Source organism: Podospora bellae-mahoneyi, chromosome 6 (assembly GCF_035222275.1).
Source record: "Podospora bellae-mahoneyi strain CBS 112042 chromosome 6, whole genome shotgun sequence".
In the NCBI taxonomy this organism is placed as follows: domain Eukaryota; kingdom Fungi; phylum Ascomycota; class Sordariomycetes; order Sordariales; family Podosporaceae; genus Podospora; species Podospora bellae-mahoneyi.
The window spans coordinates 3,186,606-3,207,021 of NC_085885.1; the positions used below are offsets into that span (position 1 = coordinate 3,186,606).

Consider the following 20,416-nt stretch of genomic DNA (forward strand, 5'->3'; position numbering starts at 1 on the left):
CAGAAGAGTTGACAGGTCTCTGCCCGGGTGTCTCCGGATTTGGGCGGGATGACTTGACACCCTGCTTTGCGTCTGCAGTCTTGTTTGAGGCATCGTTCATTCCCTGAACCTGGCTCCAGTCAGCATCGCCGAAGTCGTCACTGCCGTAGTCAGAGGAGCCGCCTTTATCGCTGCCTCCTCCTTTGCCACCGCTTCCACCGCCGTTATCCTTGAACCGCTCCCACTCGCACCGCCACCATTACCGCCCCCTGACTTATCCCCCACCTCATCTCCTCCACCCACACCTTGCACACCCTTAGAATGCGGCTTGATCCAGATGCCACCAAGCGTCGCACACAGCTTTTGGCAGCAGGGTATCTTGGTGCTCCAAGTATTGCGCAACTCCTGAATTCCGAGGGTCTTGTTGGGTCTGTCCCCGTACACAAGCAGTCGGATGAAGCTGTTTTTCTTGCCCGAGAGGAACGTGCCGTCTCCCACGTAGTCGGCGCGCAGTTTGGGGGTCTTTAAGTCCATCTCGAACAGTGCCCAGGCTCCGTCCTCTGCGTCGAGTCGCTGCGGGCCCTTGCCAATAGGAGCATTTCCGTCCTCGGGCTTGGTCTTGAACCTAGAGGCAGCACTCCACCAAGTTTGCCAACCTGGTGGCATTAGACTGGTCCGTGAGATAGGGGTGAAGGCCGCCCTTGGGGCGTGTGCCCCTTGGGATTATGCACTGATATATCTCTTGAGCCCAGGGTGATACAAGGTTGCAACCAGGAGGGTGTTATTGGCACCTGTATAAGCCTTTTTCGCTGGATACGCCGAATTGAGCCAATCAAATGCTGCCTTGCCCTCCCTTTTAGAGCTCAGCGTTTGTCGGGTCCGCGGGCCCAGTCCATGTTTTGGTTCTATATCATGTGGCGGTGGAAAGGTCTGCGTCAGCAATTTCATATCCTTTGCCCTGTTTTCCCCAGAGCTGCAGCACGGCAGGTCCGGCATTAGTCGGAGGGGTCGGGGATCGCTGTCTTTTGGAAATTTTGGATCAGGCGTAGGTATGGAAGAAAAGGAACGGGGTAGTCTCAGCCAGCGAGTTCAAAAACACAAGAAATGAGCGTCGAAAAGGAGAGAGTAGGTAGTGATAGACAATGTTTCGACCAGCAAAACGAGAAATCAAAAAACAGGTGGATGTTGCCCAAGAGGAAGGCCTTCACCGTGGTGCTGACCATGGCTTGGGAAGCCAACAGCCAAGTGAAAGTCAAACATGCAGAAACAACACCATATGGTTAGACTTAGACATGATCCAACCAAGGGGCAACCGCTTTGCTTACGGTGTTCGTTTGGTCTGGCCACTCCGCCTGAATGTCAGGGTTTGAACCGTTTTAACGAAAGTTCTTCATACAGGCTCTCCCTCTCGCCGCTTCCTTCATCTTGCTCCGATTCACCATCTGCTCCTACGTCTGCCGTGGACCCTGTAGTATCTGCTGTTTCCGCTGTTTCCGCTGCTCCTGTGGCTTTCAAACGGCACGTCCGCCATATGTACCCCACTGCCGACTTCCACGATTCGGTCTACCGCTTCATCGTCTGGCCCTTCTGCTCCGCGTGGAACGGCTTCTCGTTCCAATCGCCGCCCGCCTCGCGTCTGCTGATATAATTGATGGCCGCCGACCCTACTAGGTCGACTCGGGATGCTCGCTGGGCCCGCCAAATGACCCTTTCGACGGCTTATAACACGCGCGCCAACGCATCCTCGCTGGTTGCGGGTTTGTCTTCACCCTCGCCTTCTCCATTCCCACGGGTTCTCACATCCGGGTTTTCCGGACCCCGCGGCTGTGCAATCCCGGCCAACCACTCGCGGTCGAACCCCCGTAAATGCCGGGGCCAACCGGTCCGTCGGATTCACATGTTGGCGGAAAACCGCGACTGCACGCCGATGACCGCCGCCGCCTTCCGGTCGTTCTCCTTCACGGTCTCGGCCAACGCTTTGAAATGGTTTAACACTTGGTCTGCCGGGTCCGGCTGGTTCTCGTCTGCACTGGTTTGGACGGTTTGATGTTGGTACTTGCGTCTTGATCGAACCAGGCAGCACGGCATAATGGCATGAACTGCAAACTGCTACGCGATACATATTATAACTTATTATACTTAACGTTACTTTAAAAAGAATATTTGAAAGTATAACCAAAATTATATTCTCGTAACTTTATTAAAATTTCTTTGTAGTATATTCAATATTTATTATAGAAAAATATACATTTTAAAAATAACCTTACTCTAATTTACTTTTAGACTAGTTTTAAGTGGATTTAATTATTACTTACCGTACTCAGGACCTTGCTCACCATACTTAGGGCCTTGCTTACCATGCTCAGGGCCTACTCACGCTCTTGTTCCCCCTGCTCAGGAGATCTCCACCTCTGCTCAGGTTAAAGTGGCGACTGTTCAGGTCCCAAAACGGAGATGGAAATCGCCCATGTCCAGGTACCGATATTGTTCTGGCTGTGGCAGTATCATCGAACCGCTTTCCTTCCTCGGTCAGCGCAACAAGGGCGACAATGCCCGCGCCCTCCACCGGTTCTACGTTCACCTGGCATACAACCATTGGAACGGTCTCGTGGAGTTGAGTTACAATGACGAGGAGAACACGGAGCGGTGGCGCACGTTCAAGGGGCAACAACGGCGCGCAAGGAAATATACGAGCGTGAGGTGCCGGGGAATAAGGGGTATGAAGGGCAGCAGAGATGTGGTCGTTCTGAAGAGCCCGGTGTAGTATCGACCGACGAAGACGGTGACGGAGATGATGGCGAGCAAGATGACGAGGGTTCTGGTGGTTTCGGCTTCACCCCCGAGATATCAGAGGTGTTTGAAAAGTCGTTGGAGAATTGGGATAGGGAGTTGAGGGAGGGGAAGGAGCCTCCTATCAGCTATTGGCTGGTGCAGGAAATGATCAACGCGACTAAGGGTTGATTTTTTAAGCAGTGAGGACCATGCAGTATTCTCAAGCACGATAGACGCCAGTTTGATCTTTCTAGCTCATACAGGAACAGACTAGGTTGATTTTGGAAAAAAAACATTGTAATATAAACTTACTAAGAACTGATGAAGAGAAAAGAATAGAACAGGTTGATTGGGCACGCGTGAGAAAGCCAACACCTCATATATGCCAGTGGATCATTGCGCCCATCAGGGCTGGTCATCAAGGGACTTTAAAGTCCTGAAAGGATAATGCATTTCGTTAGGTACTTATCTAGATAGGAGACCCGTCTGTATCATCCCAAGCTTGCCTCTTTATCGCAATTCCCCTAGTTCATTCTCCGATATGCCAGTTATGACCTTTTAAAATCATTGCAATATGTTGAGTGCGGTTCCCACCAGCCGGCTGAATCTCAATTGTAGAGAGCCCCCCAGTCAAAATCAACCGAGTCCATAAACCTCGCTGTCTCTTCATCTCTAAACAAAAGCCGGCTCAGCCTCGGAGGCAGATATTTCCAGCCGCTGGTCTGCAACCCAAAAGAATGCATCCCTCCGTAAAGTTCCCCACAGTACATACCTTGCTGGACCATTACCATCAACTTCGCATGTGTTTTGGTCATGGAATTCTTCTTCACATTCCAGTCCTCACGAGCATTGTTTAGACCTTTTACAAGTGCGTGAGTTCCCGCTGGAGCGGTGAATCCTTCGAAGCTATGGTGAAAATTGTGGCCCAAAGAGTTTTCCAGCTCGCGCCCAGGAGGTCGTGAGCCACAAAGTACAAGAATGCGTAGATGACTGGCGTGACGTAGAAGTGAAAGTGAGTTGTGAGCAGATGAAAGGACAATGTCCATAATGACATTACCAGTATGTTGTAGCTATGGTTAGTAAAATGTCAAGGTCTGCAACGGTCATCGTCACCTCACAATGCAACCCTGACGAGGTGCAGAAGTTTCTTCCTCTGGCCGTCATCGAACTCCTCTTGCTTCTTAGCAACCGCCTTGTCGATTTCAATGAAGAGCCTGTTCATGTAGAACTGGATTGAGTCCAGATACTCGAGCAAGCACATCCGCGCCACCTTAAAGTCGGCAGCTGCGCGTTCAATTAGTCACGTCAGAGCTTTACTGCGATATGTGAAGGGCTATTCTTACCGTGGTTTAAACAGAAAGGTATGTCACCAAACTGACACTAGCTCGTGTACAATATCTCAGCATCATACCACTCTGCGCATGCAACCGTTTGGGCCAGTGCTTGCTGGTAACTCAGGACCTCGCTTTTTGCATCCGCGTACTGTCGGACTAGCATCCCATCTTTTCTCTTCTCGAGTCGCCACCACGGAACGATGAATGTTGATGCGCCATTTGAATGGCGCAGGAGGACCTTTGAGAGGATGTCTTCCTCTGGTATGAGAGGTGTCGCCCTGGGAGACGAAGTGGGAGTCATTGTGTGTGATGAGACGGGGAGAGCAAAACCTACCCGACCGATTGCGTTGTGGGTTGTTCTGGGAAGAATTATCAAAGCGGGAGAATTTATCGCAGCTGAGTTTACTCTGAAGGCGGTTGTCTTATTTGGTGCCTCAGTAGGTCGTGTCTTCCTCAAAAGGAGCAGATTACGTTTGATGAAGGGTAGCCTGGTAGCTTTCTTCCAGGACTGTTGGCCGCTACGAGGCAGCCTTCTGCCAGTCACGTTAGCAATTTCCTACCATCACCATTACCATGAGTTTTAACTGAGAAGAGATCAGCAGCACACCAATTACTTATGAAGCGTCTGCCAGGGCTGATCCCCAGAGCCTGGAAGCTGAGGCTTCAAGCCAGGTAATTACCTAGTTCATAGTTTACTTGGAGGAGTGATACATGGCACAAGCCGTCGTCAACACAATGTATCTCATCTCAGGCTAGTCTAGGGAAGGGTTTAATTGCTTGACAGGCAACTCGAGCGTGCGATGAAGTCTTGTGGTATTCTCCACAAAGTCCGGCTCATTTTGACCATCCAGAAGCCCATGCTGGATGATAAAGTTTAGAGCAACCATAGCGTAGCCCTGTTTGACGTGACCTGGATGTCCAGATGATTAACATATGATCTGAGCTCCGAGAGCAACGTATGATTGCCTTGTAAGATGCTCTCTATGAGTTCTTCCGCATCCAAAAGCTTGAACCACTCCACCTTGTGGTCGCATGGCTTAGGTTCAGCCCCGCCCGGCAGTTCGAGCTCAGACAAGTACTCAACCTGTGGCTGAACAAGACCGACCTCGCCGATAGCAAGGCATTGTGCAGATGCATATACGTCACAGTTCCGCATGACTTGGTTCTGGAGCGCACAAGATCTTCAGGAAGGGTCGCTTCCTCTCCCGCTTCAGGGATCGCCACTTATAGAGGCAGTTGGCCATCGGGTATAGTCGAGCTAGCTACAGTATTGTCGAGGTGGTCGGGATAGAATGTAGTGGACTGTGAGCGTTTCTGCACCCACAGCTTGATATGACTGTCGTCACTGCGAGTGAAGGCTGTCCGGTGAATCCCATACGAGACGACACCGAGAAGGGGTGCGGTAGCACGATCGACCTTGAAGGGAAGCTCGCCACTGGATCCATAGATGGGCTTCAACTCGTTGCGCCAGCGTGACAGATTCGCAAGCATCTTCTCGTCGCAGAATTTGTGCAGAGTCTTCTGGACAATGGCTGTCCTCGACGCGGCGTCGGTGCCATCGACAAGCGCTAAGGTCCTTGGCCTGCTGGGCTCGTCGAGTTTCCGACCTTGGAGACCACAAAAGGCAGAAACAACCGAGGGGATGACAAGCCTAACAGTTTGATCAGCCGGCGGAATGACAAGATGGTAAGACCTATCGATGGAATCGATATACACCTGGAATACCCACTGCAGGATGGGGAAACTGGCAACCGATTAAGATGTTGGCTATGTCATATTTCTCGGAAGCAAACACGCACTTCTCACGGGCATTGACAACGTCCAAAAATGTTTTGTACTCTTTCGAAGTGGGAGCGATTGACATGATTGCTATTGTTACTAAAGAGTATGAGCGGGATAAGAAACGATGGGAGCCAGTGGTAAGACAGGCAGGTTGAACTTTGAGCAATCCGAGATAGCACCTTGACATTTGGAGAGAGCGACAGCACGAGAAGATCTTCAGGAGAAGATGAAGAACTAAAAACGGAAGCAAGCAGACCCGACAGTCTACTGGCGAAGGGAACCAACCACCTGTCACCTAACCACCTGGCACCTGCCCGTCAACACCCACCCCTCGTCACTGCTGTTTGCTTCTCGCCTACCAGACATGTGACGGGAAATGGTTGATTCTGATTTCAATGTACGTGCTCAAACTTGTGGGTGGTACCTGCCTAGATACTCAACATGTGACAAAAATCTTGGTGGGAACTATGCGGTCTGTCGAGTGCGGTTATGCACATGGCGGAGAACAAAGGTGAATATGAGAGATATCTACGTAGATAGAGAGGCTATGTCTGCCTTAAAAATCCTAGCCGCCCAATTCCACCTCAACTCAGGCGCCGAGATCCACGCGCCAATATTCATGGGATAGATTGCCCATGTTAGGAGGACCCAGCCTCTATATGCATTGATCTACGTAATCATGCCTGAATTATAGCTCGTTTGACACGTATGTCAGAAGTCATGTTTAAACTCCAATTCTATAACTAAATGCAAACGCCCTTTCAATAAACCTTCCCAGCATCGCCCTTCCCCTTCCCCACCACCAACCCCTTACCCTCCCCTCCCTGCCCCAAAGCCTCAACCACATTCCCCAACCACCAAGCATGCACCCTCACATCCCCCGTCAACTCGGGGTGAAAACTCGTCCCAAAAACATTCCCCTGTCTCACAGCAACAATATCCTCCTCCTCCCCAGGCTTCTTCACCGTCCCCAAAACCTTGACCTTCCCATCCCCATCAATCACCTCCTCCACGACCGGCGCCCTGATAAAAACCCCCCTAAACGGCCCTTCCCCCTCCCCCAAGAAATCCAAGTTCAAATCCGCCACAAACGACTGCACCTGCGTCCCAAATTTGTTCCTCAGCACTCTCACGTCCAACCCACCAATGAGTTCCTGCCCGCCTTGCTTCGTGGCAGAGGCCTCCTCCGCCAGCATTACAAGTCCGGCGCAAGTCCCCCAGACGGGCTTGTTGTTGATTTTGACAAACTCCCTTAGTGGCTCCAAGAGGCCGAGGCGGCGGGCGACGATGGCCATGGTTGTGGATTCGCCTCCCGGGATGATGAGGGCGTCGCAGAGGGAGAGTTGCTCGGGTGTGCGGACTTCGAGGAAGTGGAAGGTTACGGATGGGTAGCTTGCCGAGGCGCGGTTGAGGAGGGCGATGTGCTCGACTACGCCGCCTTGGAGGGCTAGGACGCCGACGGTGATGGTTGATGGTGGCATTGTGTCTGTGGGTGTGTATAGGGGTAGGGTTGGTGGTGTAGGTGGGTTGGTTGAATGATGAGTCAAAGCGGGTTAGAAATATATGTATGAGCGGTGGCTTCTTGGTTGTTACAGTATGAAGCTTGGTGGTACACAATAGTTTTGTTGATAAGTCGCCTTGTCAAGTGAGCAGCCAAAATGGGGTGTGATATCTGCCGAAGGTATCTCCTGGCGGAATACTGAATTCTTAAACGTTCTTGACGAGTCACGATGATTGTTATTTCAGATGGGGCCGCTCATCGCAAGTCGTAAGCAGGTACCAGGAGGTAAGGTATATGCAGGTGAGCAAAGTGGTGACATGGTTGCTGGCCGGGTGGCACGGGATATGCCGGATAGGGGCGGCTTATTAACCATCTCTTGGTCTCTTGGATCCGACAAGAAAGTACTGAAAAAATCCCTCGCCACCCCAATTGGGAACGACATCGGACACTTTACACACACGGTGCAGGGGGCAGGCAAAAGACTCTTCGAGACTTTTCACCATTGGATGGTGCAAGAGGTAACCTCGCTATCGCCTCAACATCGCCGCGGGTGGTGACAGGGCCGTGGGGAGGAAATAAAGTTGATACGGTGTGGGAACCCCACGCTTGCCCAGGCCGAGAGCAAAAAAGTTGGAGGGGTAATATCTGCCCCTCGATGACCCCTCGTTGAAATGTGACTCTTGCCTTTTTTTTTTCTTTGTTACGTGGAAAGGGCGCGTGGGCAGTAAGCCACATGTCAAAAGTGCCGGTGTTGTGTTAGTCTCCAGCCCTTTTAGGGCGTGGGATGTCCAGATTGGACCTCAATTGGCTTCAGATTAGAGAGATATCATCAACAATTTGAACCTCGGCCGTATGCTATGGACACAAGGCCAAGATAGACAATGCCAGTCGTGGCAGTGTACGGCATCAGGGATCAAGCGAGATATCCCCGTGAGCACAGCTGCTGGCCACCTTCTCTTTGGAAGCTAGGATGTTATGTAATCTCGAGCTACGTGACTGGTGTGCCGACGCTCCGGGTCCTCTCCGATCCGGAGGCAAGGGTCGTCAATCGCTCACGGCGTGAACTGTCCCAGACCCAGAGTTCTTTCAACGCTACAGTAGATCTCACACTGTGTAGAGATCCCGCCCTTCACGCTGCCATGCATGCATACACCTGACGATCGAGGGGTCAACCACCACGCCTGTCCCCTCACTGACTCACGAATCATCTTCCTTAAAAGATCAAGTCTTTCCCCTTCGAGGCAGCTGTTTCTCGACATCAACAGCATCGACTTCCTCAACCATCTATCTACCTATCACACTGACTGGCTTGACCTCCACCATCCATCAAAGACTCTTACATAACCAACACTACCAAACCTTAAAACACCTCTTCTCGCCACTAAAAAAGCCCTCAAAACGCTTTTCCTATTAATATCAAAACAAATCTCACCCTAAAATCAAAATGGCCACCAACCTCACCAACGGCATCTCCTCCATCAGCGATGACTTCACCGTCAAAGCCGGCCTCGCCCAGATGCTCAAGGGCGGCGTCATCATGGACGTCACCAACGTCGAGCAAGCCCGCATCGCCGAGGAGGCCGGCGCCGTCGCCGTCATGGCCCTCGAGCGCATCCCCTCCGACATCCGCAAGGTCGGCGGTGTCGCCCGTATGTCCAACCCGGAGATGATCAAGGAGATCCAGGCTGCCGTCACCATCCCCGTCATGGCCAAGGCCCGCATCGGCCACATTGTTGAGTGCCAGATCCTTGAGGCCCTCGGAATCGACTATGTCGACGAGAGCGAGGTCCTCACCCCTGCTGATGACCAGTACCACGTTCAAAAGACCGACTTCAAGGTCCCCTTTGTGTGCGGGTGCAGAAACTTGGGCGAGGCGCTGAGGAGAATCAAGGAGGGCGCGGCGTTCATCCGCACCAAGGGCGAGGCTGGCACCGGTGATGTTGTCGAGGCTGTGAAGCACATCCGGACGGTGAACGCTGAGATCGCCAAGGCGAAGGCTGCTCTTGCTTCCGAGGGGGAGTTGGGTATCGCCAAGTTGGCAAGGGAGATTGGTGCTGATCCTATTCTGCTGAAGCAGACTGCTGAGTTGGGCAGACTGCCGGTTGTCAACTTTGCCGCTGGTGGTGTGGCTACCCCGGCTGATGCTGCACTCATGATGCAGCTTGGCTGCGATGGTGTGTTTGTTGGCAGTGGTATCTTCAAGGATGCGCTGGATGCTGAGCATGCTACTAAGCGCGCAAGGGCTATCGTCAAGGCTGTTGCCAACTGGACGGACAAGAAGGCACTCATCGAGGCCAGCATTGAGCACGGGACTGCCATGAAGGGTATTAGCAACGCTGGGCTCAAGGAGGATGAGAAGCTTGCTGGCAGAGGCTGGTAAAGCGGAGATGGTGGGAAATTTTCTTTTTGGATTTTTTGGGATGGGAAAAGCGAATGGAGGTTCGACTCTCAACACTTAAAAGCGCGGGTCGTGGAATGGGTGGCATCCTATTTTTTGACATCAATTACATTGTGAAGACTCATAGTTTTCTCATCTAGGAGCAATGAAGCATGAATGAATCGACATTATGACATTGAAACGTGACTATAGCTAGGTTTCTTTACACTCGTGGTCAACCATGACTCAGGGTGACGGTGTCACGTTATCTGGGTCATGGTCACTACGGCAACTGGCATGCCTTAGCTTGAGTAATATGGCTCATTGGCCGGATATAAAGACACAGGATCAGAAGACTGCACATCTGTCCGGAGAGCCATGCTCCCTTCATTATAGAACATGTTTCACGTACGTTTGACGCATGGCTAGATGCCGCGTCAGGATTCTATATAGAATACTCTTTAACTTCTTTAAATAAGCACTACGTATGTACGGTAGAGAAAAGCTTACACTGCGTGTACTAATCTTTTTGCTTTTGGATACCGTCATCAGAAAACCAACGCTTACACCATCATTAACCACTCACCATTCAAAATACCAAAGAACCAGCTGCTTGGGAAATATAGACCCTGCATAGGTAGGTATCGCTCGTCTAATCTCCCTCCCCATGGAGGAGAAGGAGGTGAAGCTAAGGAGATGGGCCGGCCTGGATATAGTACATTACATCAAGCCACCCCGATACCTGAAGTGAGAAAAAGGCTAATCCTATGTCACCAGATATTTCCTGCGCCGTGCTCGACCTTGCATGAGGGAGGATGGGTCGTCTCTCCGGCCCCAGGTAAGACAGCCATCTAACCGTTACAAACCTGATTCCTTCCTAACCAACAACTTCTACAACAACCCAGGCCCTTGCCTCCTCCCGGCACAACCTCTCGGGACCTACCCCGGCGATACTAATTTTGAGATGGGGCCGAACCAACGAAGCAAAGGTTTTGATGATCGTCACCGACGCCTACAAAAAAATCTGGAACAAAGTCGGGATCCGGCCGTCGGTGTGGGATGAATTGCTGCCGGTAGATTGTCAGACAGGTTGCTCTTAGGGCTTCCGTGGGCCGGGCCACAGGTTGTCAGATTAGATAGATTTTCTGCTCTCCGGAGTGATTTTTTCCAGTGCTTGACAATATCATGACTTTTCATACTTCTGTTCAGGCATTCCACGCAAAGCTTTGTACTCCCCTCGCTTAAGTCTGTTGCTCACGAGGTAATCAGGTGTCTTGATAGTCGTCTATGTTTGTGGGGCACCTGACAAAGGGCCCGGGTTTCACCAGACCCACACGGTTTGCTCTTAAGGCTGGGTTTTCCATTGTTTACTTTTAGACTTGAACAACCAACAACCAACTTACTGTAATACCAACTGTCAAACCTATTTTCTGGCCATTTTGGCCTCACTTTCGCAGCCAGTGGTTTTCCTAGGCCACTAGCCCAACAATGTTGCATGTGTTAAGACAGTTTTGTAGTAACCGGAGGTCAATAAACAACTCATCTCTGTATATACATGTGTCCTCTACCTAATAATACCATCATCAACCATGAATTCCTTTTTTCCATAGCCTATCATCAATAACAATAAAGGCAGCCCAACTGAAATAATAATGCAACCCACTTCCCCTTCCCATTCCATGCCATTCCATATCCCATTCAGGCCCAACACGAAAATAAGGGCAGACATCAGCAGCAACACAAACCCATCCAAGACTATACCATAAGAACGTCATGATCCCCCCCCCCCCGGCCCCCCCTCAAACCGAGAATCATTCACTCCATGACATGCACTTTCATCCCATTATTAAACAAAATATATGTTATCCAATCGACCTCGCCGTAACCTCCAGACCTAATAAAGAAGCCTGCGTACTAACCGACGCCGCATCCCCCTTCGCATAAGGCCTGCTCCCCGGCCTCAAAAATTCGGGCAGTTCCTCTACAATACTGCCTCGTGCCAAATGAGTGTCGGATCCCAGCTCCTTGTACCCTCTCTCCCCCTTCGTGGAGGCGGCGTTCGATTGCCTTGGCCGATGGTGCTGATATGACTGCGCCTCGACATCAATATCCCTGAGGGCAACGTCCTCTATTACATTATTTTCTTTGTTGATGTTGTTGTTGTTTTTGTTATTGTTGTTTCTCACCGTCGGCCCCTCCTCTGCGACAATCTCCAACCAGTCCCCGCCGGCCCCAGGCCGTGCCGGCACCGGCTGATTCCGCAATGGCTTCGACCCGATCGTCAGCTGTGCTCCTCCGTTGCTGCCTGCCCCCCCACCGCTCGGTAGTCCTATGCTCTCCTCTGATGAGGGCTCGAGTAAATTGGGAAAGAGGCGCGTGATGAGAGGTTTGAGTGTCATGGCGCAGGCGACAAGGATGGATATGTGGATCTCGAGTGACGTCCAGTGATTCGACAAGGCGTTGACGTAGGTGTAATCTACGTGCGGGTTGCTTTTCAACCAAACGATGATGCTGAGGCGGATGACGGAGATGATGCAGATGCTAGGGGCGCGTTCATGTCAGTGACGTGGCAAGTGTTTTCCAAAGATTGAAACCTACAAAAAGCCAATCGCAAAGATAGCGGTGACGGCGATTTTTTGTCGTCGAGGAAGTTTCAGTGGCATGATCATCGGGATTGGGAGGAGAAAGATCAGAAAGTCTGTAAAGACGCCCAAACTAGAACAAGCTGTGAGTTTCCAAACAACGCGTCGGGGGGAAGGGGTGAGTGGTGAGGGTGTTCATACCTGGTGTTGACCCACCAAATTGACTCGGAATGACAGTAGCTGGCTTTGACTCTGGGATCCCACGCAGACTGGAGTGGAATGCAAAAGGTGAGCGTGGTGCCGAGTGCCCACAGATTATGCACACCGACGAAGATGAGCATCGCCCACGAACATTTCTTCGCCCAGTCATACGTGAAGATGGTCACGTATATCACGCATATCGAAATCTTGCTGAGTCCCAAGGAGACGCAGTAGAAGAACAGGGAAAAATACCATGTCTGGGCACTAGAATCAGTCTCTCTCATCTGTCGTAATAGGTCGGGAGAAGGTGGCGTACCTTGAGCATCTTGAGAAAGTTTTCTTTCGGCTCAACGTCATATACGTGTTTCCCCATTCCATAGCCAACTTCCACTGTCATCACGGCCGACATGCCTGCAGCTACGAGCTAGTAGACTGTGAGAGGACCGCTTTAAAGTAATAATCTCGCTGAGGGGACGTACAAGTGATGCAAGGACCAGCCAATCTGCGGCACCAATACTCCGGACAATCTTGATGCGAGTCCAGAATCTCAAGGCGACAAATATGGCGGCGAAGCTAAAAGCGACCCAGACCGAAGCCGCTATCCCAGGCCCTCTGGAATCATGCGGCCAATCTTCCTTGGGCCCGTACAGGGCAATGAGTGCACGCTCTTCATCTTCTGGACTGGGGCCCATCGAGTCGTTATAACTGTCGTCGAAAGAATTGAGAAACGGACATGCCTATCAGCACAGGCAGCGCAGGACGGTGGTACTCAAACAAGGGCTGCTGGACATGGCTCTATCTTGTCACAGACCCAGCAGGCAAGAAGAGTGAGAGAGTCAAGGTGAGGCTAGCTACTTGGCTCTCCAGGAGCGTGGATTTCTATCGTCTTTAAAGATTGCCCCCGGTAACCTAAAGGCCAGGGTGAGGGTTCCGCAGCATCGCCTAGCAAATCCCCTCGGTCCCATCGCCCCATTCACTAGTATGTAACTTATGGACAGCAGGGGTTAGTGGCATTCAGGGGTAGCATCCAGGAGCTTTGCTTGGACCAATGGCTGGTAGGGTGCATGCTGTTTCTTGGGGAAAGCCATCTGGGGTAGTGGAACAACCTCATCAATCAAGCGACCTCATAACGCAATGCGTACATGAAGCGATGAAACTGCCAGACCAGCTTTCGTCTCCCGAGCCTGGCGATGGGATAAACATGTCGGAGTCTAGTATCGCCCCGTTAGTGGTACGGGATAGAGGTCGACGACATCCACTTGGCAGCGCCACGGCACTGACGGGTTTCTATCTGAAGCGGTAAGCCCATCACCGGCGTGGACTTGCAAATCCACAGAGTACAGAACCGGTGAGTCGGAATGGGACGAATTGGTCAGGGGATCATCAGGTTTGCAATTCTGAAACCAAGGCTTGAATGCGGTGACAAAAATCTTGGGTCCCTCTTGGCTGCGTCGATCCAGTTATGCAGCAGTGATGCTTCGGGATTGGGGCGCCTGCAGCAGCCTCAAAATGCGCGGGATTGTCGGGAACTCTGTCTGGGCAAATGGGAAAAGATGCCATCTTCCTTGTGGAGGCAGATGGCTATTTCTGCGCGGCCCAAGAGATCTTTTTATTGCGCAGAGCGGGGGAGGATTTATTAGAAATAATCACGGTGTTGACCCAACCGAGTTACTGCGCCGAGCCAAAAAGCTTTCGTGTTCTCTAGGGCAGGGACGATCACACCTCCTGCTTCTTGCGGCAGCCACAAAATTAGCCACCGTCCACCAGCCCCAACAAGAGGAAGCAGACAGAAGAAGCTATTCGCAATCTCGTCGAGCAAGGTCCGATGTTGTAGGTGCTCAGCACGTCAGTCTAACACACTCAAAATGTGAAACATTCACGGATCGCACGGCGATCTCCTCATTTTTTGCCTGGTGTAACCCTGATCTGATGATCCTTGGGATCGGCTGAGCTGCCTGCCTCGCTGCCAAGACCAGTTGCCTGCCGGCAAGTGTTGGCCCATGCATGCCCCACCAAAATTTCCAACACCGCGGGGCAGCTGTTTGATGCATTGAGCCTTTCAGATCACAAGCATCAAGTTCACTTTCATACTCTTGCCTCTTACCACCAAAACCAGCCCTTCAAGCAGCGCACGCCGTCTATTCTTGAATCATTTCAAATTGCAGTACAACCCACTCTACACTTCTCAACAACCAACACATCAATTCACCATGTCAGTCACACCCTTCGACGAAGATGACGACCCCATCATGGCCGAGTACAACCTCTTCGTCAAGCCCCCCCTTCCCGAAAACCGCAAGCTCGTACTCCTCCAGTTCTTCAACAAGACCGCCACCGACCCCTCCACCCTTCGCATCCCCCACATCATCGGAATGCGCCACAAGCCCGAGTCCGGTTTCTACGAGGTAGACCTCCCAATGGACATCAACACGGCCTACGATCGCAACAAAGGCGTAGAGATGGGCACCGCCCTCACCAAGTCTCTCGAGGCGAAAAAGGGCGGCACGCACGGTTTGGCGGGTGGATTCAGCTCCGTAGGTCCCGCCGCGACAGCAGCAAGCAGAGGTCGGAGGATGGCCCCTGGTGAGGAGGAACCGCCACGGATGAACTTCGAGGAGGCCGCGAGGAAGAACATGGTGCTCAAGACGCAGACGCTGAGCGGGCATCGCATTGCGAACGAAAACGTACCTCACAGTTATGTTGGTGTCTTCAAGGGCAGTAAGTTCACCTTCCTCACTCTTTACCCATTCCCACTGTCCTCTTGCTGACCGCCCCCTCCCCCTCAGATAACATCCACCTAACCCCCTTCAGCGACACCGTCAACCTCCGCCCCTTCCAACCGCACCTTGATGCCGTCACCGAGCAAGAACGCCTCAACCGTCCCAACCCAAACGCACCCCAAGACGCCGCCCCCGGCGCCCGCGCCCCAGGCCGCGCAATCCAAATGTCTCTCAAGTCAGCCATGGACGGCGTGGCGACTGACACTATGGCTGACCGGACGCACAAGGTCCAGCTGGAAAAGTGGCAGCACTTGGATTACATGCCCGACGACACGAACGGTGCCTGGCAGGCCTACAGGGAGAACCTCTTGTTGGTTCCAGAACAGGATTTGGAAGGGGTCAACAAGGAGGGAACAAAGGAGGATGCAAAGGGCAAGACGAAGGAGGTGGCCGATGAGAGGGATAAGATCTGTGCCATGCCCGATCTTGTCGACAAGGTTGCGCATTTGAGGACAGATTGGGATGAGGAGAAGTATATCAAGATTATAACGGAAAAGTGGTAGTTTTTGGCATTTGGGCAAGGTGTCTTGGTGGTTGTCCTAAAGGTGGAGTTTAATGGCGTTTGTTGTGTTTGGGGGCTACTTCATGTAAAGGGAAGGTTTTACTAGTATAAAGTATAATCGATACCCTCCCCGTCTTTCAATCGAACATAAGAGACTAAGGACTTGAGTTGGCACAACTCCTCATTGTATCTTGATGCATGTGCATACATACTGGGCTGTTGGAGAATGAATGGTGGAATATATCCAGCAGCCTGAAGCAGAATAACAGCCTTTGTCAACAAAAACGACAGCTTCAACTAGAAATTGCCAGATTAACATGATACAGAAACAGAAACAAGACAGACTGTGCTATGGACCTTGTTTACAGACACGTCCCAAATACCGCACGCAAGAAATCAATAATTCACGTATGGCTATGCTCCTAATTTTAGACAAAAGATCACATAAACTTCCACACCAGCCTTTCCTGACTCTCCCTCCAGAAGTTCCCCGCCATTTTCCACCATCCGTTTTGTTGGGTATCATTGCCAGTTAGAGCAGCTTTCCATAAATACTATTGTGCAATGAAAAATAATGCGCTGCCAGTATAGAACCTGCCGTGCTTTGTGCGCTCCGCTTCATGATGCATCAAAACTTTTGTGCGATTATGACGAAAAGAAAATCCAGGATTGACACCTATCAAAGATCCTTCTGCCCTCAGCGGTACGAGACCCTGCCAAACCTGGCACTGCTCATTAATTACTGTAGAAGCTCGACATCCAACCCAATGCTGCGCATGAAGAGGTTCACATTCTGGAGACGCTGGGCGCCCATGTCTGCGGGGAGTGTCTTTGACAAAGCGACCGTGTCCATGACGCGGTCCTTGACAGCAAGTACAAGCCTCTGCTGCTGCTCTGGGCTAGCTCCTATGCCAAGCGCCGCGAGCAGTTGCCATACGTAAATGTCATCGGCGGTGTTCACAGAGCCAGGGAACATATAGGGAAGCGTAGGTTCGAGACGATCGAAAAAGTCAGTGTGACACATGTCCCTGTATTTCGTTAGCCATGGTCGCGGTGGTATTGGGTGAATATCAACTTACCAAGCCTGCCAGGATGGATGGGTGTTTCCAACATTAACCTTAATAATTTCGGCGCGGCTCAGGATCATGGTGATCATGGAAGCTCCGATGCGACTCTTTGCAATAATGTCCAATCGTTGCTTGGAAAGAATAGACAACAGACCGGCAACGATGTCAAGATCGAGCTCGTTCAAGAAGTTGAAGAGCGTATTCATGACGGCGTTGGAGAAAATGTGAATATTCTCGCGCATTGCAGCTGTCAGCTGGACCGCGGCGGACGTCACCTGGGCGTTGACAACAACATCAAGCTTGTCAAGATTGACGATAACCAAGGTGAGAATGGTGGTGCGCTGCTCCTGGCTGAGATGGCGGAAGATCCTGTTCATAGCCTTCATACCCTTGTTATATGACAGAAGCGCAACAAAAGGATGGGGGTGTCCCGGTTGAGGTTCATCGTAGACTCTCAGCGCGGACCACAGATCCTGGTTCAGGGCTTGGGCTTCGTTGCTCCAACGCATGCCCCGCTGGTGACCTTCAACATCGGTGTCGCTTGTAGGGGGAGGTGGCAGGACGCGGTCGTGGTCTTCCATCTTCATGAGTATGGTATAGATGCGTTCAATGGTGCGCAGATCACTCTTACGATCGCCGGCACTGACGACCTTGTGCGCACTGCTAGGACGGTTGGCATCATCGGTGCTCTCTGTGCGCTTGATGTTAAGCAGCGGCTTGGGTGTCTTGGCGTTGCTGAATGAAATTTTGCCCAGACTTCCCTCGATGACGAGTTGCTTGTTCTTGGGCTTGTTCTTGGCAGCTTCAACAGCTCGCTGGACCTGCTGTTCCATACGCTGCATATGATTCTCAGGGCCTCGGTGGCGACGCATGTGACCCGACCTGTTGCCAGTCTGGAAAAGATAGGTCTGTGCAAAGTTGTTGAGCGGCTGGTTGGGGTGTTGCCTTTGACCGCCCTGAAGCGAGCTATGAACTTGATAGTAAAAATCTTCGGCAAGCGACTCATCAGTCCCGTGCTCGTTCGGGTTGCCAGTGGCGGCAACAAGCTGCTGAAGCTGAATGCGTGTGACGAAGCTTTTGTCCTGGGGTGTCATGACACCGTTGTCACGAGACATCAGGTAGATCTTGTGGTTCCGTTTAGCGCGCTTAGCCTCCTGTTCCATGTAGGCGGCCCTTTGCTCCTCGGTAAGCTGGGACACCTGGGATGGATGCGTTATGATGTTGGGCTGTCTCCCGAAAGAACCCTGCTGTCTATGGGCGGGTTGAGTTGGGGGGGCAGAAGGCCCTGGTACCGGAGGCGTGGGATGCTGCTGCATCCCCATTCTAGCGGCATCTCCAGAGAGACGATTCGGATTCTGCAAGATTTGAGTTGGCTGAACAGAAGTCGATGACGGTTGCCGTTGATGAGCAGCAGGTTGGACCGGGGGCTGGGGCGAAGGCGCTTGAGTGGACTGAGGTCTTTGCAGTACGTGAATCGGGAGAGCTTGTCTGGCATGATCAACCGGGGGAACAAATTGTTGCTGAGCCGGTTGAGCAAATTGAATGGCCGGGTCATAAGGGATTTGCGAAGGGCCTTGAGCATGAGGAGCCGGAGATGGTGTAGCTTGGGCAGCCTTGGCCTGGGCCTGAGCCCTCATTTGAGCCTCGACTTCCTCCAGGCTTAGAATCTTGCGACTGGGCGCGGAACTCGACTGGGCAGCCTGCTGGGAGACCTGAGGGGCAGGCTGTGCCGGCTTCTTCGGCGCCACACCCCAGAGAGAGGCATCAACCTGCAATTCGGGAACCGGCTCGTTGTTGTTGTACTTGTCATTTGAATACTTCTCGTAGCCGGTGCGATAGTGGCCCTGAGATGTATAGCCGTACGAGGCTGCGCTTTGAAGAGACGGCTGACCGTAAGACATCTGCTGGACAGGCTGGGCAGGCTGGGCGGACCGGGCCGGCGGCTGCTGACGGTTGAAAAGATAATGTTCCTCCTCGATGGCATTCTGAACCTTGGCAGTTTGCGAGAAGAAATCAAAATCCTTGCCAACAGGCGCGGCAGCTATGTCGCTAGTATCCCCGAAAGTATCATCGTTGTAAGCGTCCTTGGTTTCTTCGAGCTGATCTCCAAGCCCGTCATAGGTGTCTTCAAACTCCAAAGCATCGCCATCGTCGTCTCGGCCAGAAAGGCCTTGGAAGGGATTGTGGGCCTGTGAAAAGCCAGTGGCCGCCGTGTTATGGCCGTTATTGAATCCAAAGAACGACATGATTGCGACTTTGGTGAAAGGTGCAGAGACGCAGAGGTCGAGAGAATTACTAAACGAGGGATATTAGCCACTGATGCGATAATGATACTGTGAAAGCCCATGGCCGAAGTTGGGCAGAATCAAGGGGGCAGCTCTGGCGGTTGCGTCAAGGCATAGTCGACGCCGAAGGCTCCAAATGGCGCAGCCAGACCCGTTGGTCGCGGGCAAAGGCGATCCACATGCACATGGCTAGTTAGAGGAAGGAAATGTATAGTACTTACAGCGTGGAAAATAGAGATAGCCTTGTGGTCGAGTCGGTCAAATATCATGATGATGTGATCGATGCGACCAGATTGCGAAGGTGGGATGGCCGGAACAAGCGAACCGTGAAGGCGGCAGGCTTGTGGATGGAGCTGTATATTGCTGAAAAGAACACAACAAACTCGAGCCCGAAAACAGAAACAAGATCGCGGCAAAGCGCCGCGGGACAACAAACAGGTGGCGAGGCAAAGGAAAGGGACGAAGTGAATAGGTATCCAGGTGGATGAGGTAACCTTGGAGTTGGAGGTTGCGAGAGCCAGTGGGTCATCACCGTGGCTCACCCCAAAGAATGGAGCGCTAAGTGGGATATGTAAATGATCCGGTTGACCAATAGGCGTTGCCATTGACCCCGGATTATCTCGGATTTATTGCTGTGGTGGTGGGGAAGTGGGTGAGTCGTGCACGGAGCACACAACCCTCCTGCAACACCCCGCGTCTGACAACTTCAGCCAAATCTTCAGAGGTGTGGTTCTGCCCGTTGCATTTACAGCGGGACCAACTGCTCCTGGATATTTTAAGCCTGCTCCCAATGTCCATATTGCCCTGGACCGAGTATCGTAATGCTTGCTTTCAACTACCATCTATCACATGTTACTTTGGCGAAGCATCACTGCTTGTATGGAAGTTCTGCACAACAGCCCACCTTTAAGCAACCTCCCTGTCTCTAGGTATCAGTTGGACGACCAACAACATGAACCAACAGGGCAAGCATGCCTCTCTAAAGAATGCCTACGAGCCGTTGGGTAAGAATCAGTTTTGCCCAGCTCCTTGCTGCACAAACCGTCTTTTAGTTGCGGCGCCGTCACTCAGAAGATTCAAGCATCGGCAGTGTCCCACATCAAGCCCCACGCGGAGAGCAGCCCGGTTCCTGGCGGCGCGGGACCTGCGGATCGGATCTCCCTCCAGCTAGGTACTGTCGGGTAGCAAGAGGAATTCAAAGGGCCCAAACTGCAGGCAATATAGAGTCACCTGCGTGTTTTCTATGGCCCCAAG

General features: G+C 52.0%; 7 protein-coding genes across 7 annotated transcripts; 2 read left to right on the plus strand and 5 right to left on the minus strand.

The window, feature by feature from the left end:
• Positions 1-3,201: 3,201 nt before the first annotated feature.
• Positions 3,202-4,386, minus strand: QC761_608335 (uncharacterized protein; the record flags this gene model as incomplete). Its single annotated transcript, XM_062881252.1, has 3 exons — positions 3,202-3,821; positions 3,870-4,035; positions 4,206-4,386. 3 exons carry the CDS (start codon positions 4,384-4,386, stop codon positions 3,614-3,616), a joined length of 555 nt encoding a protein of 184 aa, XP_062729956.1. The 3' UTR covers positions 3,202-3,613.
• A 923-nt stretch (positions 4,387-5,309) lies between these two features.
• QC761_608340 (uncharacterized protein) lies at positions 5,310-5,949 on the minus strand (the record flags this gene model as incomplete). The annotated part of the gene is made up of 2 exons (XM_062881253.1): positions 5,310-5,829; positions 5,885-5,949. 2 exons carry the CDS (start codon positions 5,947-5,949, stop codon positions 5,310-5,312), a joined length of 585 nt encoding a protein of 194 aa, XP_062729957.1.
• Positions 5,950-6,628: 679 nt separating this feature from the next.
• On the minus strand, positions 6,629-7,348 carry SNO1 (Senecionine N-oxygenase; the record flags this gene model as incomplete). Its single annotated transcript, XM_062881254.1, has 1 exon — positions 6,629-7,348. The coding sequence occupies one exon, from the start codon at positions 7,346-7,348 to the stop codon at positions 6,629-6,631; it is 720 nt and encodes a 239-aa protein (XP_062729958.1).
• Positions 7,349-8,812: 1,464 nt separating this feature from the next.
• On the plus strand, positions 8,813-9,748 carry SNZ1 (Pyridoxal 5'-phosphate synthase subunit snz1; the record flags this gene model as incomplete). The annotated part of the gene is made up of 1 exon (XM_062881255.1): positions 8,813-9,748. The coding sequence occupies one exon, from the start codon at positions 8,813-8,815 to the stop codon at positions 9,746-9,748; it is 936 nt and encodes a 311-aa protein (XP_062729959.1).
• A 1,684-nt stretch (positions 9,749-11,432) lies between these two features.
• Positions 11,433-14,452, minus strand: QC761_608365 (uncharacterized protein). The gene is given in 6 exon segments (XM_062881256.1): positions 11,433-12,286; positions 12,344-12,460; positions 12,529-12,785; positions 12,845-12,952; positions 13,008-13,445; positions 13,460-14,452. 5 exon segments carry the CDS (start codon positions 13,218-13,220, stop codon positions 11,608-11,610), a joined length of 1,374 nt encoding a protein of 457 aa, XP_062729960.1. The 5' UTR covers positions 13,221-13,445; positions 13,460-14,452; the 3' UTR covers positions 11,433-11,607.
• QC761_608370 (uncharacterized protein) lies at positions 13,803-15,971 on the plus strand. Its single transcript, XM_062881257.1, has 2 exons — positions 13,803-15,246; positions 15,315-15,971. Exons 1-2 carry the CDS (start codon positions 14,739-14,741, stop codon positions 15,809-15,811), a joined length of 1,005 nt encoding a protein of 334 aa, XP_062729961.1. The 5' UTR covers positions 13,803-14,738; the 3' UTR covers positions 15,812-15,971.
• Positions 15,972-16,178: 207 nt separating this feature from the next.
• PAT1 (DNA topoisomerase 2-associated protein pat1) lies at positions 16,179-19,684 on the minus strand. The gene is made up of 2 exons (XM_062881258.1): positions 16,890-19,684; positions 16,179-16,838 (listed from the first exon to the last, which is right to left on the minus strand). Exons 1-2 carry the CDS (start codon positions 19,121-19,123, stop codon positions 16,550-16,552), a joined length of 2,523 nt encoding a protein of 840 aa, XP_062729962.1. The 5' UTR covers positions 19,124-19,684; the 3' UTR covers positions 16,179-16,549.
• Positions 19,685-20,416: the final 732 nt, after the last annotated feature.

Excerpts from the sequence above, each read along its gene's own strand:
- QC761_608365 (XM_062881256.1), bottom strand. The coding sequence starts at position 13,220 with ATGGGCCCCAGTCCAGAAGATGAAGAGCGTGCACTCATTGCCCTGTAC. Across the intron at positions 12,953-13,007 it reads GGCTGGTCCTTGCATCACTT|CTCGTAGCTGCAGGCATGTC; the intron begins GTACGTCCCCTC and ends ACAGTCTACTAG. Across the intron at positions 12,287-12,343 it reads ATCTTTGCGATTGGCTTTTT|CATCTGCATCATCTCCGTCA; the intron begins GTAGGTTTCAAT and ends ACGCGCCCCTAG.
- QC761_608370 (XM_062881257.1), top strand. The coding sequence starts at position 14,739 with ATGTCAGTCACACCCTTCGACGAAGATGACGACCCCATCATGGCCGAG. Across the intron at positions 15,247-15,314 it reads TGTTGGTGTCTTCAAGGGCA|ATAACATCCACCTAACCCCC; the intron begins GTAAGTTCACCT and ends CCTCCCCCTCAG.
- PAT1 (XM_062881258.1), bottom strand. The coding sequence starts at position 19,123 with ATGTCGTTCTTTGGATTCAATAACGGCCATAACACGGCGGCCACTGGC. Across the intron at positions 16,839-16,889 it reads CATCCATCCTGGCAGGCTTG|GGACATGTGTCACACTGACT; the intron begins GTAAGTTGATAT and ends AACGAAATACAG.